This window comes from Staurois parvus, unplaced genomic scaffold (assembly GCF_062004578.1).
Source record: "Staurois parvus isolate SC_StPar_1 unplaced genomic scaffold, SC_StPar_1.0 ptg000209l, whole genome shotgun sequence".
Classification (NCBI taxonomy): domain Eukaryota; kingdom Metazoa; phylum Chordata; class Amphibia; order Anura; family Ranidae; genus Staurois; species Staurois parvus.
In genome coordinates this window covers 9296574-9312047 of record NW_028318005.1, presented here as the reverse complement: position 1 = coordinate 9312047, position 15474 = coordinate 9296574, and the positions used below count along the sequence as shown (strand labels likewise).

The 15474-nt window shown below is 40.9% G+C and overlaps 1 protein-coding gene across 1 annotated transcript in view; it reads left to right on the top strand.

Annotated features, from left to right (window-relative positions):
• Positions 1–15474, top strand: part of DENND6A (DENN domain containing 6A) — a 119984-nt gene that overhangs the window by 91004 nt on the left and 13506 nt on the right. Inside the window, exons 15-17 of the mRNA XM_089678748.1 lie at positions 7886–7975; positions 9734–9787; positions 9878–9987. Coding sequence (XP_089534874.1) covers positions 7886–7975; positions 9734–9787; positions 9878–9987 — 254 coding nt within the window. The remainder of the gene's footprint in view (positions 1–7885; positions 7976–9733; positions 9788–9877; positions 9988–15474) is intronic.

The window sequence follows — 15474 nt, the reverse complement described above, 5'->3', positions numbered from 1 at the left end:
CGTAAGCCCTTACCTCTTCCGGAAGAACATATTGTTGGATAAATAAATGTATCAAACAATATAATTCTAGTCACAAAATAGCAGTTATTCCAAATATTGTAAGGAATCAGTGACTTGTGTATAATCATGGTGGAATAACATGAAGAAGAGCAGGTCAGGTGGCCAGTCCCGATGATGCCGTTGGTCCACCTGGGTCCGCATAAGGCAGGTCAAACTGTGGAAAAACCCATGGAGACAGCGGCACCATCAGTGCTGAGAATCGGGAAGAAACACTTCAACACAATGTTGCAGTTTGGCAGGTAGTGTTAAGTACCAAGGCGCATTTCCAATGAACATCAGAATCATTTATCAGAACAAATTACTCTTTGACTCAATCAAGGGAGCCATGAACATAAAATATAAAAAACAATAGAGGGGGCAGGGTGGTCAAAAAAAGGAAGAACATGGAACAAAACCAAGAAAGAAGAAAGGGAAGGGGAAAAGAGCTAAAGAAGTCAAAGAAAAAGACCAGTCCAACTGGTAGTCCCGTGCACACCAACCCAGGAGTCAGCCCCGTCCATCTGGGACCTGTAGGTAAGGAAGCCATGGGATCCATGTTTTGTTTATCTCGCAGGACACTCACAATCCTTTCATCAAGCATAATCCAAGTAAGCTTATGCTTCATCAGTGCTATATCATTAATTGGGCTTTTTCAAGCCGTAGCAATGGCAATTTTAGCTGACAAAAACAAAGTAGATTAAAGTTTGTGTGTGTGTGGGGATATTCTCAACTGTTGAATAAATCCTTCTTAGTGTCGTGAACATAAAGTCCTCCAAAAAATTATTCAAAAATAATAAGTGAAAGTCCATAAAATTCAAATCTTTCATCAGTCACCTTAATGTGTCCATAAATAATAAAGTCACTCAGAAAAAATTCATCCAAATAGAAAAATTCATAAATCCTTCTGGAGAGCCCTCCGTGTGGCTCCAAAAAGGTCTTAAATCTCAAAACAAAAGAAAACTCAATAGTGCATTATCCATAATTTTAAAAATAATATCTCAAAAAGGTGTAACATATGTGCACTAATCACTCAAATTATTCAAAACGTGACCACATATGTGATAGTGAAACATTTGTGCATAAGTGATAGTGGGACACCCTGTGAACCAAAATATATATACACTTCCCCGTGGCATTCAGTGTACACTTCTAAAGTGACTGAATTCAATACCCTTTCCAAATATATAAGGTAAGCAAACTTTTTTTAAATCCAGAAGAGGGTACACATCTGTCCACATGGATGCCTTCAGATCTTTGTATACACACTTCATGGTAATCATGCTCCATAGTATCCATAAAGAAAGAACAGACCCATATAGTGTAACACCGTATGAAGGTACATAAACACAATTTAATAATATCTCCTTACATTAAAATCACTTAAAAGCGCATTATTCCCATGACTCCAACCTTAAGCAGCTTCCAGGAATCCCAAGCAGTGTTTTTCCCACATTACATTAAAGATGGCCGCACCGCTACTTCCGGTCCTCTGGATAACGTCCGACATCACGTTCCTTGACGCGTTTCACTTCCTGGACTAAATCATAAGGGGTGTGTTCGTCGGACAGGACGGCCGCAATTTATCTCGTTCCTCAAATTGACTCAGAGTCCTCAGCCGCCATATTTGAATAGGGAGACCCAATCTATTTCTAAATATATATGTATATAATATGGTATATGTAGATTGGGTTTTATTATTTTATTATTGATTGTATATGGTATAAGTATGTGTTTTTATTAATATGCAGTTCCCATATAAGCTTTATTAGCAATACTGACGTGTAGGAGTATTTTAATTATATATATATTACGTCCCACGTGTAAGCTTTATTAGTAACATTTAGGAGTATTCTGTATATATATCTATATTATGCCCCCAAATATGTTTAATTTCGTTAGGATTATTCAGCAGTTTGATACATCTGCCAGAGATAGCATAGGCTGTGTGAGCGAGGCTGCTGATATAGCTACGTGATACAAAGACATATGGGCAGCTCTCCCTACTCAAATATGGCGGCTGAGGACTCAATTTGAGGAACGAGATAAATTGGGGCCATCCTGTCCGAACACACCCCTTATGATTAAGTCCAGGAAGTGACGAAATGCGTCAAGGGATGTGACGTCGGATGTTACCCAGAGGACCGGAAGTAGCGGAGCGGCCATCTTTATTGTAGGAAAAACACTGCCTGGCATTCCTGGAAGCTGCTTAAGGTTGGAGTCATGGGAATAATGCGCTTTTAAGTGATTTTAATGTAAGAAGATATGATTAAAGTGTGTTTTATGTACCTTCATACGGTGTTACACTATATGGGTCTGTTCTTTCTTTATGGATACTATGGAGCATGATTACCATGAAGTGCGTATACAAAGGATCTGAAGGCCTCCATGTGGACATTGCAGATGTGTACCCTCTTCTGGATTTAAATAAGTTTGCTTACCTTATATATTTGGTAAGGGCATTGAATTCAGTCACTTTAGAAGTGTACACTCAATACCACGGGGAAGTGTATATATATATTTTGGTTCACAGAGTGTCCCACTATCACTTATGCACAAATGTTTCACTATCACATACGTGGTCATGTTTTGAATAATTCGAGTGATTAGTGCGCATATGTTACACCTTTTTGAGATATTATTTATAAAATTATTTAATGATAATGCACTATTGAATTTTCTTTTGTTTTGAGGTGTACGTCCTTTTTGGAGCCATACGGAGGGCTCTGCGGAAGGATTTATGAATTTTTCTATTTGGATGAATTTTTTCTGAGTGGCTTTATTATTTATGGACTCATTAAGGTGACTGATGAAAGATTTGAATTTTATGGACTTTCACTTATTTTTGAATATTTGTTTGGAAGACTTTATGTTCACAGCCCTAAGAAGGGTTTATTCACTGATTTTTACTTTCAAGGGTGAAAGGAAGACCTTTTAGTATAGGCTTACGGGATAATATTATTTTTGGATACCGAATTTAATTATTTAGATCAGGGCTTGAAAAAGCCACTCGCCCAATGCGAGGAGAAATCCTTGTGTGGCGAGCAGAGTTCCGGTTTCCAACTTCCTGTTTCCGGCTTCTTCTTCGGCGCTGCCATTACATTGGCAGCGCCGCTGAGGGGACAGGTGCAGGAGAGGTCCGCTCTCCACCGACATGAGGGACACGAGACATATTATTATGTCTCTTTTATATATAATTATATATAAAAGAGACATAATATCGTACCTAATATATAATTATATACAAGGATATAAAAGAAACATAATATTATATATAATTCTGTAAACTAAACTTACATCTTTTAAAAGAGACTAGTTACTAAAGTCTCTTTTTAAAGATGCAGGAGATAAACAAAAAAAATACAAAATGTTCACTACACGTTTAAAGCTGTAAAACTTGATATTTTGATTGCACCCTATTGCTATTAAGATATTGCTGTTATGTTTAAATTGACATAATAAAGCTGTTGCAGTTTTTTATATTTTGGACTATTTATTCTAAAAAAAAATGTAATTTCATAAGCTTTAAGGGGGCGTGGTTGGGGGATGGGTCAGGGGTGGGGTTGGAGGCAGACCTGGGCAAGGTTGGATGGGGCAACTGGTGGAGAGTAAGGTGGGTGCCTGTCTAGTAGGTCTAGACTCAAAATTTTAAGCCCTGATTTAGATACTCAACTGGCTTGTTTAACAAGGCAATGCAGGCATCTTTAGCTATATTGACCATTGTAACCAAGAATATAAGAGAATGAATCCTCATCCAAAAATGACGGCCTTTTGGACGAGTCCACCATAAGTGTAAAACTGTCTGTCTGGCCACAGCCCCGAAAGCTTGAGGCTGACGATCCTGGGAACATTCATGACAGGCGATCTGGGACCAAGTACCATCTCGCATATACTTTGAACCCTGCTTTTGTCAGGGCAACATTTAAAATGCCTTTGTAAACACTGGAGTTCCAAGACCGCCAGTCCTTCTCCTCAAGAGTCAAGCCCACATCCCTCACCCAAGCAGCTTGATAGTTTGATCGACACAGTGGTAAAGTTTGTACAGTGCAGAGATGCATCCCTTCAACTGAGTTTCTTGTATACATCTGTTTTCAAACATGGTGTACACAATCAGGTCAGGGCTGTTGTTTTCCAAAGTATGCAAAAAAAAAAAAAAGATAGATTTGCTGCATATGAAAGTTTTCCGAGGTAGGCCTCTCAAAGATATGCCAAAAATATGATGGGCGAATCTTCCTGTGGTCAAGAAAGTCCCCTATTTGGTAAAGTCCCTTATTTACCCACCAACTAAAATGATTGGGGTACACACCCGACAGAAACAGAGGGTTATTAAAGAGGGGGGCTGCTGGCATGTGAGGGGAGCGTAAGGGCCAGTGTTTGCAATTCAAATCGCATAGACTAAGAGAGCAGGAGAGTGTGGGGCACAGGATTGCTTTGTGACGGTTTGATGGGAGCCATAACAGTAGACCCATTGGAAATGGGGCACATGCTTGGGCCTCGAGGAACACCCGGTCGGGTCTATATACACTCACCCATTCTAAAACAAAACCGATCTGATTGTAGCCCTTAAATAGGGGACAGCTACATCTTCACTTTATAATTTTTCTCACATACAAGCAGTAAATCAGAGTTGCTGGTATAGAAAGTGCCTTTTGGCTTGCCATTGGGAGGGTTGGAAATGTGACATATCTGTTCCTTGTGTATTATTCACCTTCTGTCCCAAATGCAGATTGGTGGTGTAGTTGCTTCTGTTGTGTTTAAAAACCCCTTGATACAAGTTGTCATTTTTTAAACGGTTTATGCAATCAAAAGTCCCTAAAAATGACATACAAAAGTGAAGAAACAGATGAAGGATAGCAGTCTTGCTGCTTAATGTGAGTGTTGACATCCGTTGTTAAACCCTGACAGTTATCATTACAGGTCCAAGATTTCCATAGTAATATTGGCAGGGTGGCTAGTCAGCCAGAAGGCCAGTGTCAGATCCTGTATAGGTTTACATGCTGGGAGACTGACCCCAGACATCACCGTTTGTCATGGCTCTTCCAAGCGTGTTGCATGTTTTTTCAGGACAGAGAATAGTGTCAACAGCCAAGAACATAATGTAAATCTCTGCATGATGGTGGAAGTTATGTGGAGGCACACTGATAGTGACAGATTGTGCAGAGCGCAGTGGAATACTGGGCCCTGCAGGAAAAATATTTGATGTGATAGCTTATACCAGGGGGATTGCATAATGGATTAAATGTTATTTTATCAAAAGTGACACAAAGAAATAACTGTCTTTCAGGGTCTTGCCTCACCCTTAAAGAGACTGTTGTTTTGCCTTTTCAAAAAACATCTTCAATGGGGGTCACAATCTAAAGTAAAAATCTGACAGGTGTTCCATTGAAAGGTTTGATCGGAGTTGGACCTTTAAAGTGCACCTGTGTCCTGATTGTATGGCAAAGGGAAGTGGCTTTAGGGGACCAGTCTTACAGCTAGGACGCCTGCAGGAGCGAGGAAAAAGGTAAGTATAAATGCTTATTCCTGTTCACCTCTAGACTAAATGAGCATTTAACCCTTGCAGTGCAGGAAGGGGGGTTGGGGGTTGCATTGCAAGGTTTAAAGTGTTTCTAAAGGCAGAAGCTTTTTTTTTTTACCTGAATACATTCTATGCATTCAGGTAAAAACAACCTGGGTGCAGCTCCCCCCTCAGCCCCCCCTCCCTTATACTTACCTGAGCCCAATTTCGATCCAGCTGTGGCTCTCCCGGGTCTCTCTCAACTCATTGGCTCACACAGCAGTGGGAACCATTGGGTTCTGCTGCTGTAAATCACAGCCAGTGAGCCAATGAGGAGAGAAGGGGCAGGGCCGAGCAAGACTCTGTGTGTAAATGGACATTGTACATTCACAGAAGCTCATCTTGGGAGTGAGCTTGCTCGAGTTCCCTCACAGCAAGAGGCTTGCTATTGGGGGCATTTGGCAGGGGGGAGGAGCCAGGACCCCCAGAAGGAGACCCAAAAAGAAGAGGATTAGGTAGGGACTGCTTTGTAAAAAAAACAAAAACAAAAAACATTGCAAGTGTAACATGATTGTTGTGTTTTTTTTTGTTTTTTTTAATTACAGCCTTTAGTATATGCATATTTTTATCAAGCAGTAAAACTAATACTGTAAAACAGGGGTGTCCAACCTGCAGATTACGAGCCGCATGCGGTCCAAGATGGCAATGAATGCAGTCCAACACAAAATCATAAACATACTTAAAAATTTGTTTTTTTTTTGTTTTTTTTTTTTTGTTTTTTTTTTTCCTGGAATTTTTTGTAAAACTGCGTTTACACTTAGTGAACATATGCAGCCGAAGAAAAATGTAACAGTGCCTCTTTGCTTGACATGCCAAGCAAAAATATCCACTCTTCACAATCATGCCTTATTCATGTCATCAGTTTTTGGCAGCACCTATAGTTGTGAGTAACTACTTTCTTTTATTTTTAAGGTCACATGCACAGAGGACGTTGAACTCTTCTTGAAGCTGTCCTCCTTGCAATAGCGTTTTTACAGAAAAAACGCCTGACATTTGTAAAAGTATCTAATGCTTTTATAAGCGTTTAGGCATGTTTACAAGCGTCAAGCTCTTGGACATTAATTCATTTAATTGGCCAGAATGATAATTTAGTCTGTCCATTTAAATAAATTAATACTCAAGCACTAAACGCTTAGCCACGTTTAGGCACATTTTGATGCATTTAGCCGTGTCAAGCGTTTTTTTTTTTTTTTTGCCAAAACTATTCTGCTCCTGGATGCACTGGCGCTGGGGTTTTTTTTTCTGCTGGTAAACGCTACTGCTACTAAAAGCTTCTAAAATTCTATGTGTCCATGAACACATAGGATAATATGAAGGGCCATTTGGAAGCAGTTTAAAGAAAAACGCCAGACCCCCCTAAAAGAGGCTGCAAAAATGCCCTGTGTGCATGAAGCCTAAGGATGACGCACACAAAGGGCAAAATTAGAACCAAAATATCTGATGAGCACCTTGAGAATTGCTACTACATCCATCAGAGTCAAATATCACACTAGTTTTATGTTGCCTTCTTTTACTTTTTTTAATGACCGATATTACAAAAAAATGAAGTTTAATACTTACTAACTTATGATCTGCCTGACCTCTTTCTGCTCATTAGCTAGCCGTATTGTTATTTAATTTTCTGTGCAGCCCCAGACAATTCCTCTTTTTCCAATGTGGCCCAGGAAAGTTGAACAGCCCTGCTCTAAAACAAACCCTCACTAGTCCCTTCAGCTGCAAGTACTATGAAATAATTCATTTCTAAAATCTCAACAAAGACTATGTCACAATGGTCATGTAAACAGGAGCCTGTCCTACCAGCTTCCAATCCTAAACTATAACCAGGAGCTGTCGATGATAGGTCAGTCACAGTGCTGGGGGGGGTACCAAGTAAGCTTGCTCTCAGCACAAAACAGTGTTGCTGGCTGTATGCATGTGTGTCAGAGCAGTGTAAAATCCCACTGCTGTGCTGCCACTTATATGTTCAATAAATATAGAAAACTACTGCAGATCTAGCTAGGAAAATGTGTTGTAAAAGGTTTTTATAAAATGGATGAAAATTTGAAATTGGCAAAGAATTTTTTTTATCATGTAGGTTATATTTTGATTATTTCTGTTGTCAAAACATGGCAAAATAGGTGATTGAAATACCAAAGTTCTTTGTAAATTTGACTAAAATGTATAAGGTGTGTCCGATAAAATGTAAATCTTGCCCCCTGTTGCTTTTTGCTTCTTAATGCAGTTGTTGCCTTTTCTTGAATTGAATATTGCAACTTCTTGAGTATTGAGGTACCTTGTTTGATTGTATTCTAGGGTATTCAGCAGAAACGGCCATCAGAAGCACAAAATGCAATTCTCCGCCGACATTTTCTAGAACTTACTCAGAGCTTCATCATTCCTCTGGTATGTGGTTATAGGACATGCTTGACTTGCTTCTAAACTCCTTTCTTATCTGTCTGCTACACAAGGGCTTGTATTGCTCATATGCCTTGTGCATTTATTTTGAGGTGTGCCCATTCTTTCTAATGGGCCCACAACACACATCAATGCCTAAAAAATGTTTAACCTTAATGCACCACAGCAACCAGTATACACCTGTGATGTGATGCCATGTTGTGTGGACGCGTGTTGAGATCTAATGAGTAATGGATTGGTGCACACAAAAAGGCATCTACACCAATGCATGTTACCACAATCTTCAGCCTCAGTTCCAAGTTCCCTCACTGCAAGCCACACATACCGGCTGTCTTCAATCTTCATCACCTCCCTCAATCTCCTCCCACTTGCTGAAGCCATTCGATTTCTCTTGTTAACACAACAGGATTGAGATGTCAGGGCTGGATAGAAGAGGGCAGAGCTTGAATTCCAAGGAGGAAAATCTAACCACTGGAATTGCTAACAAATAACAAGCCAGTAAGTGATCTAGCCCACCAGTATCTGTCACTTATGAAAAGTCACTAGTTGGTGGACTGGCCTTCACCATCTGGCGCGCATTATAACAGGTGGCAGAACCAAAGATCCATTTCTTCTCGATAATTTTATTGATGCAAGTGGTGAAGACACTATCTGCTAATTTCCTCTAACACATTTGGACACCAAGTGGAACCTAACTTTAGAGGACTTCATCATAGGACCATAAAACCCCACAAGGGAAAGAAATGCATCAGTGGGGGTTAGCAGATGGTGTCTTCACCACTTGCCTCATTAAAGTTATTGAGAAGAAATTGATCTGTGGTTGTGCAGCCTTAATTTATTGTGTACAACACATGTCAGAACATGTACTGTGAAGGTCAGTCTAGATAGTACTGATTTTTTGATAAGTGATTGATAGATACTGGTAGGTTGAATCACCTACTGGCTTGTTATATTTTTTTTGTGTAGCAATCCCAGTGGTGAGAGTTTCGTGTTGGGGGATAAAGCTTGCCCCTCTTCTATCCAGTCCTGGGATCTCAATCCCATTACTCTACAAGAGGAATCTAATGGTTTCAGCAAATGGGTGGAGCTGGGAACTAAGATACCGTTAAGAAAGCTGATAATCGAGATATAGTTCTCAGACTCCTCTATAAAGTATAACGTAGATGAGTGGTTCAGTCTGCTAGAATTTGTCCCAAATAGATGTATCAATTGGTATTGGTTTGACTTTTAATTTTTTTATTTGTTTAAAACTTAAATACTTATGATCTTGCAATAAAGTATTTGCATTTCCATAAATGTAGTGTGGCAGCTCTTTTAAGCTACAATTCTCAGTTCATCATTTTATTTTCAAGTAGTGGTCCTTTTTCCTCTTTACTTTTGTTAATCACTTGCAGGGATGAGCTCAGGCATGTTTGTATTCTAGACCCCACCTGCCTGAGCTATCCCATCAGAAAGCCATCACTGCTCACCACCAATCATCAGCAGGCATTGTCTGCTCCACAGCCACACAAATACAAGGGACGTGTATACTTGCGGCTGTGGAATAGAGAATGCCTCAGCAACTGATGATTGGCGGTGAGTAGTGGCAGATTTCCAGCGGGATAACTCAAGTGGTTTCAGACTAGGATCTGAACACACCTGAACTCATCCCTAATCACTAGTTATTTAATTGCTTCATTCTCTGTAAGATATAGGCCTCCAATATGCCTTGGCAACTGATACTCTTTGTATAATTTTCTTCTGTAGGAACGTTATGTGGCAGGTTTGATGCCACTTCTGAAGAGTATCTCTGCGTGGAAGGTTTGTCTCTGCTGACTGGTATTTGTTGTCAATAGAAAGACGATACCAGTGTTTGAACCTTTTCCATTGTGTGTGTGTTGTCCTCCACAGAGTCCTCCACAGCTCAAGCCCTTCAGTCAGGAGGAGTTTATGAAGACCTTGGAGAAGACTGGTCCTCAGCTTACTTCTCGGTTAAAGGGAGACTGGATCGGCTTGTACAGGTTGATATTAAATTGACAATGATTGTTGGTTACAATGTTTTCAAACACAACTCCACTCATTGCCAGCTGATAGATCAGTGGGGTCATTAGAATTTGGTTATGACACAAATCTTCATGCCTATTTTTGAACAATTTAAAGTCCTGGTCAACAGTATTCAGCCTATACCAGGACTCAGTCCATGTGTTTTTTCACTTTAAATAGTTTGTTTGGGCCAAGGTCTCCCAAACACACAGTTTTCATAACACAGTAATTTTGCCACTGTCGGTGTGGTATTGTACTGTAGTAACATTAGCTACAAACAGTATTCCATGGTGTGATCCGGCAACATCACAGATGACCCCCCATTTGCTGCAGGAACAAAACTGAATTGGCTGAATGCTTCTCAGCCATTCAGAGAAAGCCTTTTATTTGTATGAATGCATAAAAAGGCTTTTTTTGATATGCCAAGGTGGAAATCATGACAATGTCTACTCACCTCTCCACCTTGTCCAATCAGAGGAAGTCCTTTTTCATGCATTAATAAAAATAACTAGGCTTCTGCTGAATGGCTGAGAAGCTCTTGGCCCAATTTGATTTTGTTCTGGTGGCAAAAACGAAGTCGTCCACGATGCTGTTGAAACACACCATGGCAAGCTATACAGTGTGTAGCTAAGCTACTGCAAAAAAAAAATTGCTGGATAATAGTTCTTTACATGTAAGGAAAAACTTCAATTAAAACATACCTTACCTCCTTTCATGCCGTCTAGGTGAGGATGACATCTAGAAAACATTTTGCTATATATACAATTTAAACTCTACTAAGTTGGATTCATATTTGTTTATAAGTTGATTCACATTGCAGTCTGTTCGTAAATAGCTTAGTTGCACTACTACTATTCCAGTGTATGTCTCTGCATACATGTATAGGGAAGTTGTGCTCTATGTACATTTCTCTGGCCATCTGCTCTTGTGGCACTTTGTAATAAATGGCTCTAATTCAGAAGGCTTTCATCCTATAGCACTTCCTTTCAAGAAGCAGTTTGTCCTCAGCAGATTGCAATAATTTATTGAGTGCCCAGAAGGATTCCTAAAGCCATCTGCCAATACCAGGGTCACAGGTTTTCTTTCACTATTATGGTGGATTAAATATCCTCAAGTCATTCAGCTACAGATATGACAGCATCGATCATGTGGAAACCTTAGTAGATACAGTATAAAGATAATGAATATATGCATTGAGCAATAAAACCTCTAGAGTATCAATATTGGATACAGCCTTAAAGTGGACCTTCACAATAGCAGTGTTTTTTTTTTGTTTTTTTTTTTGTTTTTTTTTTATTCGTTAATGCTAGGCAGAGTAAATACTTTATTTGGTTCACCCTGTCACTGTTTGATGATCAGGATGATGTCTCCTCGGATGTCCACTCATACATCCCAGGAGGCGGTGTTTCATTCAAGAATGTAGATTTGTGCAATTTTGATCCTTTTCGCACAAGTGTAGACATGCTGCAACTTGTCTGCGCATGCATGAACAGGGGTTTCAAGATGGCAGCACAGAAGGAGAGGGGCAGAAGGAGAACTTTTTGTTCATTCTACTGGCCGAAAGAAAATACCCATCTGTGGCCAGCTTTACCGAGATAACATTTAGTTTTACCCAGGCGGGGTGAAGTTCCCCTTTAAAATTCCTTTTCTTTTAACTTTTTTTTTTTTTTATTTAATCTTACAAGTTCTGAACATTTTTGGTAATTAATATGGAGCGAAGTCCAATGCTAAATATATGCTACATTATGTCACTAGTATTAACACAGCAGTTGTAACATATTTATACCTGTTGAACCTGACAGTAGATACACTGATCTTCCATTTTTTTAACCAGGTGACAACTGTGTTTTTTTTTCTGCAGTGAAATCATGCAGCACCATTTTCACCCTGTGGATTTGGTAGGCTTAGATGGATGTGTAGTTGTAAATGGACTTTAAAGAGGAGCTTCACTCTGGTTTTAAAAAAAAAAAGAAAAGTCAGCAGTTACAATACAGATATTTACTGGCCTGTGGAGTCCAGAACTGTCTTCCTGGCAGCAAATTATCGTATACGCCACCATCTTGGATTTGGAAGCTGGCTTTGACTTCGTACCTGATGGTACCTGGGAGCTCCCCTATGGGTGTACTGTTGTGATATCCAACTTCCAGCAAATATTTTTCTGGCACAGTTGCGCACTATAACAGGTCTTTGTTTCATCTCTTCTGGAGGTTTTTTCTCTGGGGGAAACAAGTTTTTTTTTGGAGGACTAAGCTGTGTACTTAGGCTATATTTTGTTTCATTAATATACTAGTAGGGTAGTTTTCTGGGAATATTTTTAGTGATTTTCTGTTTTTTGTTGCCCCTCTCTGTGTGATATGTGACCCTTTCCAACCAATATCAAGGGCAGGACTCGGTGTGGAAGTACAAAACCTTGGGGCCCCACGATTATTCCCTCCTCTGGTACTGTTATTTGCTACTTCATAGTCTTAATAGTCATGTCTAACAATCTTTCCTTGATATTTTGGAACATCAGGGGCCTTAATGATAAATTTAAGAGGGCCCTGGTCTTTCAGTACTTGAAAACCTTTCGGCCTCATGTGGTGTTTTTGCAGGAGACCCACTTTGGATGGTGGCAGGTGTTGGCTCTGCGTCACCTGTGGATTCAGGGGGCACTGCATGCTATATACTCTTCCTATGCCAGAGGGGTCTTCATCATTAGCAAAGCACTGCCATGCACTATCCATCAGGTAATGACGGATCCGACTGGCAGGTACCTGGCAACAGTGGTTGTAAAATGTTTCTGGTAAAAGTTTATATTCCTCCACCCTTTCAATCCAAACTGAATTCCTATCTACACCTTCCTCTCATCCTTGCAGGAGATTTTAATCCTTGTGTCCATGATTCCCCCTTAGATTCGTCCAATAATACCAGACCCGCTACTGTCGATCTTGTTTCGAAGCACTCGCCCCAATGAACTCTATTCCCATGTATCCAGTACACACAGATCCTCCTCCAAGATAGACTTGGCCTTCATTAATACAGCCATAATCCCCATGGTCAGTGAAACCTCCTATCTATCTGGAGGGACATCGGATCACATGCCTTTATCTGTGCTGTGTGCGTAGAGATTGGCTCCAGGATGGCTGCAGGAGGAGAGTGTTTCCCAACTGCTAGCTCCTTCCTTCTTTCACTAACTACTGGAAAAATAACACTGACTCTGTCCAGTAACAGGTTCTTTTGGATGGATTCAAAGCAGTCATGAGGGGCAAATATATTTCTGCCAATAAATATATTGGGTCAATCATAACAGAATTTTGCAGGGGGTAGGCAATCTCATGCCTCCTCTTCATCAGATGTTACATCTCTGGCTTTGTTGGAATCTAGGTATAGACTAAACTTACACATGTCTGAACTTGCCCACACTTCCTGTACGAGGAGAGCCGAGTCACTTTTTAAGGAAGGGGATAAAAACGGCTTCTGTTAGCTGACCAGCAGGCACAAACAAATATTCCATGTATCAAAACAGCGGTGGGTGATCTCTCTCCAGACCTGGAGGTCATTCTTGACTCCTTTGTACACTATTACAGTCAATTATATGCACCTATTCCTCCTTGCAGCGATGAGGCCTTGGAAACTCTTCTTTCCTCGCTTACTATTCCATCACTGTCAGAAGGAGATCAGGCTGTTTTAAATGCTGAAATCTGTACTGAAGAAATTGACAGGGCAATCCGATCCTTTCCCCCTCACAAGTCCCCGGGCCTGAATGGATTTCCAGCTGAGTGGCATAGGGACAATGCTGACCTCCTGATTCCTAGAAAGCATTATTTGTATAAACACTGCTTTTAAACCTCTACCTTCCCCCCTCCTACGCTGGACACACATTTTGTGTTTCTACCTTAGCCTGCTAAGGACCCTACAGAGTGTTCCTCCTACTGGCCAATCCCTACTAAACATGGATCTGAAAATTCTAACTAAAATTCTGGCTACTCACTTTTCTCGGGTCATCAATTCCATAGTAAATATAGATCAAATGGGGTTTATGCCACACAAATCCACAGATGCTAACCTTTGTATTATCTTTTCCCATCTCCAGATCAGACATGACAATTCTGGGTCGAGAGCCTTTAACTCCGTGAGCTTATGATTTATGTGAAAAGTGCTTTTTCATATGGGTTTTGGCCACATTTGTTTAAGTGGATTTCCATAATATATGATCATCCCAGAGCGGCTAAAAATATAGGTCATGTTCTCTCCCCGTATTTCAGCCTCTGTAGCGGTACAAGGCAGGGCTGCCCCCTCTCGCCCTTTCTATTTTCTTTGATGATAGAAACAGTGGTGATATCACTGGTTTCATCGCCTGAGCTGTGGGCACTGGATATAGGGGGTAATGTCTCTGTATGCAGATGACCTACCCCCCCCCCTTTTTTTTTTTTTTTTTTATTATTTGTGACCCAGGTCCATCCCTGGAAACTGTCTTTCAGATCATGAATAAGTTTGGCTGCCTCTCAGGCCTGAAGGTAAACTGGACCAAGTCTGCTATTTTGCCATTAGATGAGGGAGCTTCCTTTGAAATTAGTCTCCAAGATGATTTATTTGGGGGTACAGATCACAGCCAAGGTTTCAGATTACATGGCGCTGAATCTTATACCCCTCCTTGGTGTGTTATGGTAAAAGACTAAGACCCATGGCCGGATCTAGGGTGGTGCTTGGGTGGGCTATGCCCCCCTGATATCAATTTTGCCCACCCATGCAACCTGTCCAGTGTCTGTGACACAGCCCAGCCAGCACACTCCCCCTTCCCTGCACGGACAGGTAAGGAGAGATCGATGTCCACCTCCCGCCCCTCTCCTCGTGTCTGCCTCGCCCCTCTCCTCGTCTTCCCTGCCCACACTGCAATTCCGAAACAGGGCTGTACTTGAGAAGATGTGGGGGCAGGAAGCTTGAAGCAGGACAGCTAGCAATTACATGGTGGCTACAAGATTGAAGCCTCTGCCTGAGCCCCCAGGCCAGCTTGGGGTAAGTCAGCTGAGCTTTGCCCAAAGCTGAACTCTCCCCATCTCCTTCTCTTCTTCATTATGGTAGGCTCAGTAAGGCAGTCTATACATTTAGTCATTTTTTTTTTCAACAGCAGGGTTTAACAAAAAAAAAAAAAAAAACTAGATTCCCACAGCTACACATTCGACGTTGATGCGGAAATCACTCCTGAGGTATTGTGTTCTGACAGCGGAGAGACTTATCACTTAGCACTGATAAGTGCTGTCAGCTATAACTGGCGGTGCTGATCATGTGGAAATTTTGCTAGAGGCTGGTTGTGCAGAAGTTGATCGGTACACTGCCCTACAAACTGCTGATTCCTGCCCTCTGCTCTGCTGACCCCTATCCTCTGACCTGTTGACACCCAGTACACTCCGCTATTTATTTCTGTTTTTTACACTGCCCTGCTGACCTCTGCCCCCTGACTTTTTTTTTTTACTGCACCCCCATAT